This window comes from Camponotus floridanus, unplaced genomic scaffold, assembly GCF_003227725.1.
Source record: "Camponotus floridanus strain SB8 unplaced genomic scaffold, Cflo_v7.5 scaffold2, whole genome shotgun sequence".
NCBI classification, from domain to species: domain Eukaryota; kingdom Metazoa; phylum Arthropoda; class Insecta; order Hymenoptera; family Formicidae; genus Camponotus; species Camponotus floridanus.
Window position 1 is genome coordinate 6,024,523 of NW_020229325.1, and position 14,679 is coordinate 6,039,201.

At 35.8% G+C, this 14,679-nt stretch overlaps 2 protein-coding genes and 1 non-coding gene across 3 annotated transcripts; 2 read left to right on the forward strand and 1 right to left on the reverse strand.

The window, feature by feature from the left end:
- Nucleotides 1-651: 651 nt before the first annotated feature.
- LOC105256407 lies at nt 652-10,438 on the forward strand. Its single transcript, XM_011266283.3, has 8 exons — nt 652-1,100; nt 3,452-3,667; nt 5,828-5,928; nt 6,179-6,327; nt 6,418-6,666; nt 6,788-7,286; nt 8,520-9,029; nt 9,575-10,438. The coding sequence occupies exons 2-8, from the start codon at nt 3,583-3,585 to the stop codon at nt 10,013-10,015; spliced, it is 2,034 nt and encodes a 677-aa protein (XP_011264585.1). The 5' UTR covers nt 652-1,100; nt 3,452-3,582; the 3' UTR covers nt 10,016-10,438.
- On the reverse strand, nt 10,180-10,251 carry Trnaq-cug. Its single transcript has one exon. It is a non-coding gene; the product is annotated as a tRNA-Gln (tRNA).
- An 874-nt stretch (nt 10,439-11,312) lies between the features above and the next one.
- On the forward strand, nt 11,313-12,968 carry LOC105256408. Its single transcript, XM_011266284.3, has 3 exons — nt 11,313-11,592; nt 12,026-12,148; nt 12,226-12,968. The coding sequence occupies exons 1-3, from the start codon at nt 11,426-11,428 to the stop codon at nt 12,401-12,403; spliced, it is 468 nt and encodes a 155-aa protein (XP_011264586.1). The 5' UTR covers nt 11,313-11,425; the 3' UTR covers nt 12,404-12,968.
- The last annotated feature ends 1,711 nt before the right edge of the window (nt 12,969-14,679 follow it).

Below are 14,679 nucleotides of genomic sequence, written 5' to 3' on the forward strand. Positions count from 1 at the left end.
AAATGCAAACATTTCTCGAATTAAATGGCACCTTTCGAGATTGCCCTTTTCACGATTTCCGTTTGTGATATTCTTAAAGTGTATTAGCCCCCGTCATGACTCCCATGGGAGCCATTTTCCAGAAAGTTTCATTCGAGTTTGGCTGCCGCGGTTATATACGTATATCCTTCTTATCGTATCTGTCGTCGCTAGAGAAATCCGAGATGAGATCGATTGAGAAATGATCAAATTCATAATCTTATTTTTATTCGCGAGCCAATTCAACACGCGATGCATAATCGATGCGATTCTATAATGACGTTGTTCATCAGCGAGGAAAACAAATGACAATGATATTTTATAACGCATATCCAAAGATGACAAAAAATATAAGTAACGATGAGCTAGCATTATTTCTCGAACAATTTTTAAAGATTTCTTTCGAAATTTTTTATTTCTCGCTCTTCGAATGTTCGCCGAATCTAGATTATTGCGGCGATTTTTTTATTCGCGAGGAGCAAAAATATCATTGCGAGAGCTTTGTTAGCGGAAGCACGCGCGGATTCTGCGTGATGCATCGACGACGCCGCGTGGGAGTCGGCCAGGCGGCGAGGCGCGGGTAAAGGGGGAGAGGCCGCTGGACCGAAATCTGGCCTCAGTCGTGCGCGACGCGCCATATGCGGTGGACCATTTGTCAGCCCGCTCACAAAGGCCAATAATCTCGCGTGACACGTGTGCCTCTCCCCCGAGTAAAAAGCGTTACGTGTCGCGCCGCGTTCGTGGAAAAGTTCGTTTTCCCGCATCGCGCGACACAGAAATCTCACGAGCGTCCTTCGGTACGGATTATTGACGGGACGCGCGATCCTGTGCGAATAATCGCAGTGCGTAAGAATCGCTCTTTTTTTTAATCGTCTTCCAATATATTAAATATGTAAATTCGATTCAAACGTTTCGAAGAAGTGGTTATCTGGTTATCTCTCGATCTCGGAGCAGATTAATCGGGATTTAAATTTGACAGATTCGCGAAATGTTTCCGCTATTCTGCAGTTCGGTCCGAAACACGTGGTGCTCGCCGACGAAGAAGTTGCAAGGAATTTAAAGTATCTTGCGATTCGAAATACGTAAGTAGTTCATAGTTTCATCGATGTATATATATTTACACATGTGTGTATGTAAATTTAATATGTACTATAATGCAATTATTCGCAATAATCTCGTCGTGATTGATTATTCGCGCTTTCTTTATACTTCCCATAAAATGCCTCCGTTATTTTAAGGATCGCAAAATAGACATTCCATATAATTCATTATACATTAGATCATAACGTCAGTGACAATTAAAGTTTAATTTTCTCAATTATCAATGAAATTAAATTATTTCACAGATTTCAGATTTATTGGAAAAAATCCGTAATTAAAATATAATCGCGACGTTCGTCAAATAATGCAAACTTTCGATCAAAATAAATGCTCGTTCAGAGTGAGAGTCTACTTATTAAATCATCGAAAGCGTGATAGGAAATTAAAGAGTGTGTCGACGGGATTACGTGCGGCGCATAATTAAAGCGCTCGCAAAAAGCATAAAGGGAAGAAAGGGGCGTACGAGATAGCCTCTAATTTAACGCGAGATTTTAAGCACCTGTGTTGTAAATATTACGGAAATCTGGATAATTATACGGCCGGGGGAGAGGATAAAACACCCGGACTCGACCGGGTGGGCTTACATTTATTAGGGGCGAACAAAAGCGGCGAGATAAGAGCGCGCTGAATCACGGCCGATGAGACACGAGCGTGTAAATGTGCTTTCGGTGTAGAGTCGCGAGAGCACTTAACAATTGCTTAAAATAACCAGAATGTAGCGTGCGCCGCACTCACGGCGGAAAATGGCCGTTGGGCGCGTGCCGCTAAATTCGGACCAAATTCGAGAATCGTGATGCGTATCGCCGATGCAATTTTCAGTCGGACGTGTCGTCTATGTTTTTATCTGTACTTGTAGTGATTTATGTATTTTGCGCGCGTACGAACAATGCATCCACGCGCTTACCAAAAACAAAAAGTTAATAACATTTTTATAAAAATTAATATACATATCTTATGTATATTTATCAATTTTCTTTTCTTCGATAAGAAAGTATGTCTCTCTCTCTCTCTCTTATAAAAATATATTATATATTTCTTTAATAAATAGATATATAATATAATATATTAAGTATTATATATTAAGTATTATATATTTTTTATGAAAGAAAACATTTTATTCATTGATTCTTATACACAACTTTCTAATTAAAATTACCATTAATTTTTATTAATATGGAAATAAGGCGCAAATTACTAAGGATATTGATAAGAACCATTGTCAATTTTAATAAGAAAGTCCTGATGTAGGAACTGAAGCTCGAAATAGAAAATTGTTTCTTTTATAAAAATATATAACACAATAAAAAAATTTTTATCTTCTTTTATTAATAAATATTATATATATAATCTTTTTTAAAAAGAGAATTAAAAAAGAAGAGAAGAATTTAAAAGATCTTATGCATCGATTTTTATATATCACGACTAACTTTCTATTTATTAAAATTATCAATTTTTATGAAGATTGGGCGCAAATTATCGCTAATTTTTTTTTTATAAAAATATAATTTAATAAAAAAATATTTATCTTCTTTTATTATTTAAAAAATATAACATACAATATATAATATAATATAATATATCTTTTTTAAGAAGAGAAATTTCTCTTATACATCGATTTTTTTTATACATCACAACTTTCTCTTATTAAAATTATCATCAATTTTTATTAATATGGAGATCAGGCGCAATCTATCACTATAGGTAAGGACCGTGAAATTACCATGATCCTTCTGCTGGAAAGAGATAAGATAGAATCTTTACAAACTTTTCGACCTTTCGAATTTCCCAAATGAAGAGCTCTGATAATCTTTTGTTTTTTTTTTCACGGAGAGTTTGGTCGTTGCGTTATCTCACTGAGAGAAAGAGAGAGGGAAAGAAATCTCGAAGTTCTTAAAGACCGACGCCATTTCTTCGGAAAGGATCACTGGCCGTGACTTGTCTCCCTTCGAGACAGCTCCGAGAACTTTGGAATTTTTCGTTTCCACAGAGTTGCAAAAGCTCGGCTTACATGTATATCCTCGGTTCGTTCTCTACCCGCTTATCCACCCGCCATCCTTCAACTTGATCCCGTCTTTTATTTTTACACCGCTCGTCTCCTCCCGCGAGAGGAGATACGCCGAATGAATCCTAAATGAGACGAATTAGAAGGAAGGTGAAACTATAAACTCTTAATTTCCGATATCATCCCCCGTCGTCTTCGTGATCGTTTGAAATTAATTTCTACTTCACGTCTTACATGTCTACATCCAAGAGGATGAATAACTGACAGTTAATGATTGTCGTAATCGTGGGATAAGTTTTCGACGTTGCGTCGTCGTTTTTCATTTCGCAGATAAGACGCACCTCTCGACAGTCGCCTTTTATGAAGGGCGGTGGGCCTTCACGATGAAGAGCGGAAAATGAGTAAAATCGTAGGACGAGAGGGTGCAGGGAGGACGTGAAGTGGGACAAACTGCGGCGAAGATGAGATACGAAACTGCGCTGTACCTGCTCTCGTTGCTGATCCTGTCGCTCAATGATCCTTCGTGGGCTTCCGCCGAGATCAGAGGTTTGCTTCGATTAGTTTGTTCGTCAATTAATTACTATAATAAATGAGATATCATCTTGGTCTATAAAAATTGAAGAGTATAATTTTTTTCATAAAAAAGATTATTTTATTTTATTTTATTTTTTTAAAGAAAATATATTATAATTTTTATAATATATTATAGTTTTACAATATATTATAATTTTATATAATATATTATAATATATATATATATATATATATTATAATTTTATAATATATTATAATTTAATTTTTTTTTTAAATAAATATTTTTTTTTCTCAAATATAACCATGTTATTTCCGTCATCGTACAAATATGTTCGAATAACCGGATGATTCGCGGATGATTCGATAGAAGAGAAGCTGCAATCCCGTAGAAGCTTCGATGGGAATGAAATTGCCTAGCTTAATGAAGCACGAGGGGCGAAACTTCGTCGAGAAAGAACGTTAATCACCTTTGTAATGGAATAACATTCGCCTAGATGGAGGGACAACGTATTTAGCACCATCGTTAAGGTCGCCGCTCGTACAAGAGGGGAGGCGAGGGAGAGGGAGAGACTCTATCTTTATATTGCGTAAAACAAAAGATCAAGAATCAAGATTGCTCGCGAAAATAATTCATACATTATTTATAACGATAATAGAATATAAAATATATAATAGAATATAAAAATACCTTGTTTCCACGTGCTTTTCATGTATCCGATGCATCAAAGGAGTCGTTAGTTTATGACTATTCATGTCTCCCGTAACGAGAAGACCGTTGCGTACAGAAGCTATCACCCGAGGATATGTACTTGATGTAATTAATTGTATGCATTGTCACGCGTCTGTGATATGAATAGCCTCTGCAACGGTCGTGTACTGGTACAAACACTTCTTGAGAAATATATGATATGACTTTCGACACAAAGAGAACAAAGAAAAAATATATCGGAAAGAAAAACACATGCATTATATATTATTAATTAATATTAAATAATATTTAATTAATATTTAAAATAATATAATATTATATTATATTAATTTAATTATAAGACAACAACGGAATATAATTATACTTATATATATATATATATATATATATATATATATATAAGTATAATTATATTCCGTTATATATATATATATATACTTATATATATATATATGATATATATATATATATATATCATATATATATATATATAAGTATAATTATATTCCGTTTTTGTCTTATAATTAAATTAATATAATATAATATTATATTATTTTAAATATTAATTAAATATTATTTAATATTAATTAATAATATATAATGCATGTGTTTTTCTTTCCGATATATTTTTTCTTTGTTCTCTTTGTGTTGGAAGTCATATTCTCAAGAAGTGTTTGTACCAGTACACGACCGTTGTATATATTATTTTACTTCTATTCATGCAAAATAATATCACGCTTTTGTTTTACTCGAGATTAACCGTGCATTCTGCAATTTAATCAAATCTAACTCACAAAAGAGTTATGGAATACGGGAATTTGAAAGTTATCGATCTGCACGAGACCACGCATATACTCGCACGCACACGCAATAAAATTAAGATGACAAATATAGCCGAAAGTGGAGAGAAGTACACAGAAGCATACGGGACACGACTGCTTCGTTTCAGTGAGACCGCCGACATCAATAGCAATTAATTAGCCGGTAAACTCTAAGTAATTTCATCAGTCCGGTGCAGTCGAGGGTCGTTGAATAAATAAGGTCGTGTTGTCAGCGGAAATACCGGGGGCGGCGTTTCGATAACCGTTTCTCGCAAACGTCTTGTCCTCCTTCGCGAAATACATTTATTTGCGAGATCGATTCTGAGACCCCTAAGGGTCTGAGAGTTCTGCGGAAGGGCCAAAGAGAAATGAAGGAAAGATTGTTTGGGGGTAGCTGAACGATCAATCTGAATTCTATCTTATCCAAAATACGTGTTTATTGCTATTGTATGGTTTATACAGAGGGTACCACCGAGAAACTACCGAATGTCCTTTCAAAAATAAACGCTTCTCTCAAACACGAATTCTTCAGCTCTATTTCTTATATCTACGTTATTACGTTATTACGTTGATTTTCTTCTAAATGCAAATTGTTCATATTATTTTTTTTCTTTTGAACGATCTATTTTTCGCGTTGCGTAGGATGTAATCGCACTATCAGAAATTCGGTCGGCTGGATTCGCTGGACAGGACGAATGGGACGATGCATTGTGCGAATCAGAGCGCCAATAAGAGATCCACAGGTTAATATATATATATCACTTTTATTATTATTTTTAACGTCTTATGATGATTCCTCAATTTACAATAAAAGTATATATAATAAATAAAAAAAAATATATAATAAATAAAAATAAGACGAAAAATTTAGAGAAAATATAGAGAATCAAACGAGAATTTTGAAGCAGATGATTAAACAATGAAATAAATAATAAAACGTAGCGAAATTAATCGATAACTAATTAAATTCGTGAACGCGCGGACTCGTTGTAGGTGATCGAGGTGAAGGTCAGGAGATTACAGGTGGGTTTTCTGAAGGAGGCTCGATGCGAGGGGGCGTATTTTCAGTTCTCGGACAGCGCGGACGATCCTGACGACGAGGCAGGTCGATATTGCGGCCACGTGACCGGGAATGTTACGAGGTACTTTATTCTCTCGTATTCATCGTGTCTCGTTTTTCATGTCTGATTCCGTCAGATTCTCGCCACTGAAATCACGTTGTTCGCACGCAGGCTGTTTCTGCGACGTGGCCCGGATCTGACCATCACCCTGTCGTCGGATGCGCATTTCGCGTCGGCGAACCCGGTCATCTTCTCCGCTCAATTTTCCATCCTGCCGGCGCGCCTCGCGATCGAACGTCATCGCGGTTACTCAGCGTCCTCGTCGCCCACGTGTCCCATGGAGTGCACCGTGCGCAACGAGCGGAGGTCCTGCAGACTGACCTCGCCGGGTTATCCCAGCGTCTACCCACGTGGAATTAGGTGCGAATCACCAACAAGGACGCTGAAATTGCCTTGCTGAAAAAGGAAGCAAAAGTTTGCCCACATAAATTCTAGGAGATCCTAAAGCTTGATCAATTACATCGGAATTATTCTTGCGCAGATGCCGAATCGCTTTGGAGTCGAGCGCCGGCCGCTTCAGGATAGGCGGTCAGCCGGAGGACCTCTTCGACTTGATGAACTACAGCGATCAAGAGAGTTGTCAGATGGAAGATTGCGAGGACTCCGGAGAGGGATACGCTCGATCGTCGTTCTCGGCACTCGCGAGGGTAGCGAGGAGTCGGTATCGTTTCCTAGAGGATGAATCTATTATCGGGGACGATCGATCGAGGAAGGAAGACGACTGTCGAACGAGACGCGGCGCGGAAACGAATAGACAATTAACGAGGCGGAGGCACTACGAGAAGAAAGCGACACGGTGGTACGGAGACAGGCAATATCATCACAAAGAGCCGAATAGGCCAGGCACGAGCGAGCCTTCGAGACTTCGCATAAAATCAATGCGTTCGAAGATAACGAGGCAGGACCAGCGGAGGGTCGCCCCGAACCGTTATCTCAATGGTGACTCTGAAAGGCCGAATGAGACGTTCGGTAGCACGACGGTAAGTCGTTCAAGCAGAAAAGAGGGGCATTAGAGTGAGCTTTCGCTAATAACTTTCTCTGTACAAAGTATACTCTAAGTAGTATAAGTAAACGCATATATTTGCAATAAAGTTTTAGATAGCTTTATTTATTTCACTTACTCCGTGTAATTACTATTCTAGTTTTTCAATTTTATTTTGATTATTATACAGGGTGTCGCGCTTAATTGACGCCCACTATTTATACAGCGATATTTTTCGTGGAAAACTGGAGTCGAAAAGTCCTGAACCATTTTTTTTTATAATGAAAAAAATTTGAAGCCATTTTTTTCTTCTATAATGCGAAAAACTTTATTTTGCATTAAAAATCATATTTCTTCCGTTAAAAGCGTTTCCTTAAAGAAAATTTCGTCAAGGAGGTTAAAGGTCGGTGCTTATTGGCGCAACTTTACTCAATAATTACCGCTTTATTAAGCATTATAGAAAAAAATGTTTCAGGACTTTTCGACTCAGTTTTCCACGAGGAATATCGCTATACAGAATGTATCTTAAAAAGCTCCCACTAAGCAAATAGCGTTATTCCTGATTAAAAACCGAGTCGAAAAGTCCTGAACTATTTTTTTTCCAAGATTCATTAAATAATTAATTAGATTTAAGTATTAAAAAGATTTCTGAAAAGATGAATTGTTTAAAAATTAATAAAAATATATTTAATAATTAACAAAACAGTTTATTTTTTTGCTTATCCAAATCTTCATATGTTGATAACGAGGAAATTTGTCTTTTTATTGGCGCGACTTTACTCATTAATTACTGCTTTATTAAGCATTATGGAAAAAAATGGTTCAGGACTTTTCGACTCGGTTAATCAGGAATAACGCTATTTGCTTAGTGGGGGGGGGGAACTTTTTAAGATACACCCTGTATAAATAATGGGCGCCAATTAAGTGACACCCTGTATAATTGTAAGCGAGAAAAGATTCTTGAAAATTCGAAATTAGCTTCTCTTTTTTCCTTACTAATTTCAAATCTGAACTTTAAATTGACAATACATACTTCAATACACATAAGATGTCAACTAATATTTAAATTAAATAACGATGATAATATTATGATTTAATAAGAATAATAATAATATTTAAATTAAATAATGATAATAATATGATTTAATAAGAAGAGAAATTTAATTATATTATTTATATTAATTATATTTGCGCTCTTTTGTAATAGATATGTCTTGTATAATTTATTAAGATACTCAAGTACAAATATCCCGGAGAGGACCGGTCGTCGGAGAATGTCACGTGTGACGGCGGCGACTACCTCGCGCTGCTGGAAAACGTGAACGGGAAGGTCCTCGAGATCTCCAAGTTCTGCGGCAGCGGCCGAGTGCCGCGCATCTATTCGCGCGGGAGGAACGTAATCCTGGAGTTTTTTGCCCGGAAGGACGGCACCGTGACGCACGACGGTTTCCAAGTGACCCTGCAGGAAGAGCGCGTCTCGCAAGAAACGAAACACGCGAGATGCGAGTTCGTGTACAGGAGCTCCCGGCGTAACAGCAGGGAGAACATCAGGTCCCCGCGGAGCTGGTATCCGCCTAATACCGTATGCACTTACAAGTTTCTCGGTAGAACTACGGAAAGGGTCTCCGTTCACATAAAGATTCTCAGAAACGAGCTTGAGCACGAAAAATCCGAGACCAAGCGAAACTTTAGCCTCAACCATTGCCCAGGGAATGAAATCACTGTTTATAACGGAGGGCAGGTAATTGATTCGGCTAACTTTATTTATACTTTAATCAGTTTTTCAAGTTACATAACAAGCGTTTGTAAAAATTCATCCGGCAAGAGAGTCAATTCCTAATCTTTAATAATTCCTAACAATACGTCTTAATTATTAAATTTCTTCAAAATAAAATAATTTCTTTTAAATAAAAAAAGAATTGGCTGCAAAACAATCAAATTTTCTTTTATTATTTTTCATTCATGTATCTATATAATTATCAATAATATATTATATAATAAAAATACATGAATAATATAATAAAAAATACACGTGAAAAATAGTGAAATATAATAAAAAATATATAAATGAAAAAAAGAAAATTGGATGCTTTACGGTCAATTTCTTTTATTTAAAAGGATTAAAAAATTTAATAATTAATAAAAAATGTATCATATAAATTCTTAATTAACTTTTCAAAATTTATTTATTTGTTTTGACAAGATTATCCTATTGAGTTCTGAACGACTGTTTTAAAAATGAATGTGACGACTGTGTGTTTGAAAAATCGACAACAATTTGCCCAGGTGAACGGCAGCTTCCTGATGTGGTCCTATTGCGATGTATCTCACTGGGACATCAACAACATTCAAGTACCTTTGACGTCTAGTGGAAACGAATTATTGATCCAGTACTACAGCGCCAAAGGGTCCTATGATGGTCAGGGATTCACTTACGCTGTGTCCTACCGATTTGTCAAAAAGGAGCAAAACTACACCGGTATGAAGCGCAAATATAAATCGATCTCGTTGAGGCCCGTCAATCTATCTACTCTCAACCTCAATGACACCGATGCCGATTACGAATGCGACAATAGAATCGGGACGTTCAAAAATTGGTTCGCGGTACTGATGGTCTTTGGAGTGGTGTCCTTCGTCGGGGCTGTTGTCACGATAGTCACCCTAACAGCCAAATGCTTGAAGATCAGATCGGCCGAGAAGAAACTCTTGCAAAATACAAAACAATAAAATCGAAAGGTTTCACGTTTTCCTTCTCCCTCTCTCTTTCTCTCGCCCTCCACCGATTAATAATGCAACTAAAAGCGATCTCAGGAATTCGTTTGAGAGACGGAGATACTGGAAATCTTGAAACTTGAAATCTCGCGTTGAAATGGCAAAAATAAAATCCACTGAGGTCCCACCGAGACTTGAACTCGGATCGCTGGATTCAGAGTCCAGAGTGCTAACCATTACACCATGGGACCTTGGTACTTTTTCTACGAACAATTAAATGGCACATGTAAATATTTGCGAAAAAAATATCACGAGAAGCTATCGAGAGGCGATTAGACGCGTCAACGACTCTCGATAAAGAGACCAATGTAATATCGTGTCAAGGTTTTCTTGACATATATCACGACAAAAAAAACTTCCCTCTTCCTGATAAATGCAGAATAATGTACAACTATGTATACCGAACTGAATTTTTATACGTAATATAAGAAATAATGACTCCTAATAAAGTACATGTAAAATAAACAGAAGAGAAATGGATAAAATTATTAATTACTAATTTTAATAATTATACATGTGATACTCTTCTTCTTTTATTCTATTATTTATTATATTTATATATTCCACGTGGGAAGATCTCATTATCTAATATATTATATCTCACTGAGAGAAAGAAAACTACTTATTATTTTTAAATTAATTGGGTATTTTAGGTATTTAAGATTTTAACGGTATTAAATAAGAAAAATCAAGTTATTAAGAAGCAATAAGATAATTATTTGTGAAGTAAACAATATTGCAAAAGAAGATACATTTTTTTTCTTCAATAATACAGATAAATTACTTGGATATGGAAGACACGTGCGGCAACCCGTTATACATACACATATTGCATATCGATTGTTGCATATCACGAATTTCTTGCAAGCCTAAAATTTCTTATGCAAAAAAAATACAAAAGGTACATTCAATAATTATTAGACTGAGAAAAATTAAAAAAACGCTAATGTTAGTTGAAAATTTTTCAATTAATATACAAATGCAAGGACTATAATCGCTCATTTATTTAGCATACAAGTGTCTTCTAATAAATAATTTCCACAAGTATAGATTTTACAGATTCATACAAGAACGAAAAGAAAAACTTGAATTATATAAAACACAATTTTTTAAATATATAACACACTCTACATGAATTTTTTAAATATATAACACTCTATATGAAAGAAGATTCGGGTATCCTGTTCGTCGGTAACGTTACCGACTGTGTTACCGACGGTGACTCCTGCCTCGCGCCTGCGCAGCGCAGCGGTAACGGACAGCGCCTCGTGTTGTGCACGCGTTAGGAGCAAGGTGTTGGAGCAAGGAGATAGCGGTCTACATATACCTCTGTGCATTGCCTTTGGCGATACTCGTAGAACGAAGATGGCCGGCCCGGGAAACAGCGACGCCGGTTGTTGCTCGGTCCTGAAGAAGTTCGGCTTGCAACCTGTCACGCGATGCAGCCTCGCCAAGTTCTACGCGCCGGCATTCGGCGCCGTCTCGTATACCGCGATGTCCATCAATGTCATGAATCCGAGTCTCGTCATCAAGTAAGTAGACACTCCGTACATTCCGGCTATTTTGTTACGTTTATGACGTGTATAATATACGTCGCGTAATGTTAATTTAGTGACGAGACGAAATAACCTGACAGCGAATTTCTTTTTTTCTCTCTCTCCCTCTCTCTCTTTCCTCCGCTTATTATTACGTAATTATGATCGCATGCAATTGTTGCGTGCGTTGCGATAGATGAATCTTTGATCTTAACGCGAATCTTTGATCAAAACAGACGTAGCTATTTATGGCAGAATAGAAAAACGAATAAAACAAAACTAGAGATTTAAGAATTTGAAGATTCAAGAAGTAAAAATTTTAAAGATTCTAGTATCAAAGATTTAATTATGAAAAAAATGAAATTTTTTATTTTTCATTATCATATCGTAAAAAGAAAAAATAGTAAATAGTGTTGTTTATTTTTTTCAGAGTATTTCCAAAGAGGGATATTACAAACGTCCTATTGATTGGTACTCTAGTTGGCACTGGATCGTACATCTACACACGTGAGCATTTAAAGAGTGCACCACAGACTGTTAGAATTTTATACAGGTGAGAATTGACATTGATGTACAAACAAACACAATATATTTATCATAAATTTCTTATTTGTCGAATTTATCTTTTAGTGCTACTGGTGCGTTGTTGTTGAGCTTGGGATCAGTTTTAATGTGGGCAGTAATACGTTCCGTAGTGCCACCAAGTCCAGCTTGTTGTACGATAGCTGGTATCGGCACTGGAGTGGCGCTTCTCAAAATTGGCTCGAACTATCTCGAATTTGTTGATAAGCAAGTAGTGAAAAAGTAGGCTGTTGTTGTTATATGCTTTTTCCTTTTTGTATTTCAAATTTGTATTTTAAATTATTACGAGAGGAAATTGAACAAAACGTATTGGAATCTTAACGTGTTGAATTTTGACTGAAATTGCTACAAGCGCAGATTATGTGAAAGTATATCATTCTTTTCACTAAGAATTTCGCATTTACGTGAAAGATTTCTTCCGAAAAAAGGAGGAATATAAGTCAATATTTTCATGAAAACTCAAATTGTCACATTGCACAAACTTGCGCAATTCTAGTGTAGGAGAATTTTTTTGCGTGCTAGCGAATGTGTTAAGCATTTGCTATTTTTTTCCCATCACATCACAATGATAATGTTACCGATATTTGATAAATTGCTAACTAGATATATTTGCAAGATGCACGCACTTGGGGAACTTAGAGATATCCCGCATAATTCGGAGGCGTTAAAAAACCGAAAAATACGTGCGTCATATGTTTTGTAAACTATACAGCATTCACATAAGAATGCAGCGTCATGTAGATAATGTCACCATAAATATATACGGATACACGAATCATGTGTGACACGAATTCAAGTCTATTGAAAAAAAGGAATCACATTTAACACTTATCCTGTCCGAAATTTTCATCGACATCTTTTCTTTTAAATTCCTGTTATAAAAATAAGATACATATAATATCCAAATCAGTATAAAAATTTGTATTATAATTAATAAATTGCGCGAATTATCCTAGAACTAATTCAAAATACACGACAATCTTTAGATAAATTTCTTTGTTTTGATCAAGAAAATTTGAAAGTATATATATATAAGAATTGAAAATGTTGAAATTTATGAGACTCGCTTATTATTATTAAGCTTATTATTCCTCCTTGTTGCTCGTTTTATTGAAATATGTTTGTTTTGTCGAGCTATTATCGTTTGTTTATGCGTATTATTGCACTCGGTGATGGAGGCAAGCACCGAGTCAGATAAGAGAGGTCTCTGAACAAATGTAAACAAACGACTCGCTGTTATATTATACGGAAACGAGTCAATCTCTCTAACGCGCGATTTTTAGTTGTCACTCGTATCACAAAGAAATTTGGTCTTTTAATCAAGACCAATTATATTAATTAAATAAATAATAAAACTAGTATGCGTCGATAGTTTCAAAATCGCACATGCGAAATGCGAAAGCCCGCATCCGAGTCTCAGGGTCGTTTTTCAACCATGACGCGCATCCTGTCCGCCAATCGCAATTAAATGAAATTGACACGAAGGCTCGGAGCTTGATATCTTATCCTGTGACACTGTGTTCGATGTATCTGTTATAAAACATTGAAATTATGCGATAATTTATTTTATTATTTTTTTGAGAGGATATCGAAATTGAAAGTCAAAAATGGCAACGTTTTACCGACATTTTTTTATACAGAGTGTCCTTCATCTTTTACAAACTCTTCGTCAATTTAGAATAAATTTTCCCCTAATGAACGTTGAACGTTAAGTGCCGGCATTTTTGAAAAATCAAATTCAATGGATAAAACTTTACTTTTCATTTATAATGCAAGACTTTATAAGTGCTTAAAATACAGAAAATTAATAACTTGTGACATACGCGACATATATATATAAAATGAATTTTTTTCAACATTTTTATTTGAAGAAACACTCATTGCATAATTGCAGATAGAAAACACTCGCTAGGACAAGGACACCCTGTATATACGCAGATGTGACCGGCAATATGGTGCCTCGTCGTGCTTTGTTGCAGTCGCTATTGTTTTATCGCATCGCAGACAATGATACAGCATGCTTTCCAACAATAGTCTCGATGCGAAACCCGACGATGATTACACGAAAGCATTTCGCTTCAAGGATGAAGGGAGTTTGAAAAACGCACATGGCGATTTGTTTATTATGATAATAATTGAATCGCGAAGAGAGAAAATCGCTGAAAAATGAGATTTATCAATTTACTTTTTAAGATATGATAATTAATTGCCTTTTGATATAAAAATTACGCCGATTCCTCTACAAAATACATGATAAATACTTGAGAAATTATGGTATTTAAAAAAAAATCTATCGATCTATTCAAATGCGGGTAGAAAAAAGTCTAACACTCGTGATAAAAAAATATTTCTATAATTTATTAAAATTTCTTATACAAATACGACGCAATCTATCGAATTATTAGAAAACTAGTGAATCTGCTCTGTCTGTAATAGGTTCAGCGTCTGCAATTTTTTTTTTGCGCAATTTTCATTGGGAAAAAAATACTTTGCCCGATGTTG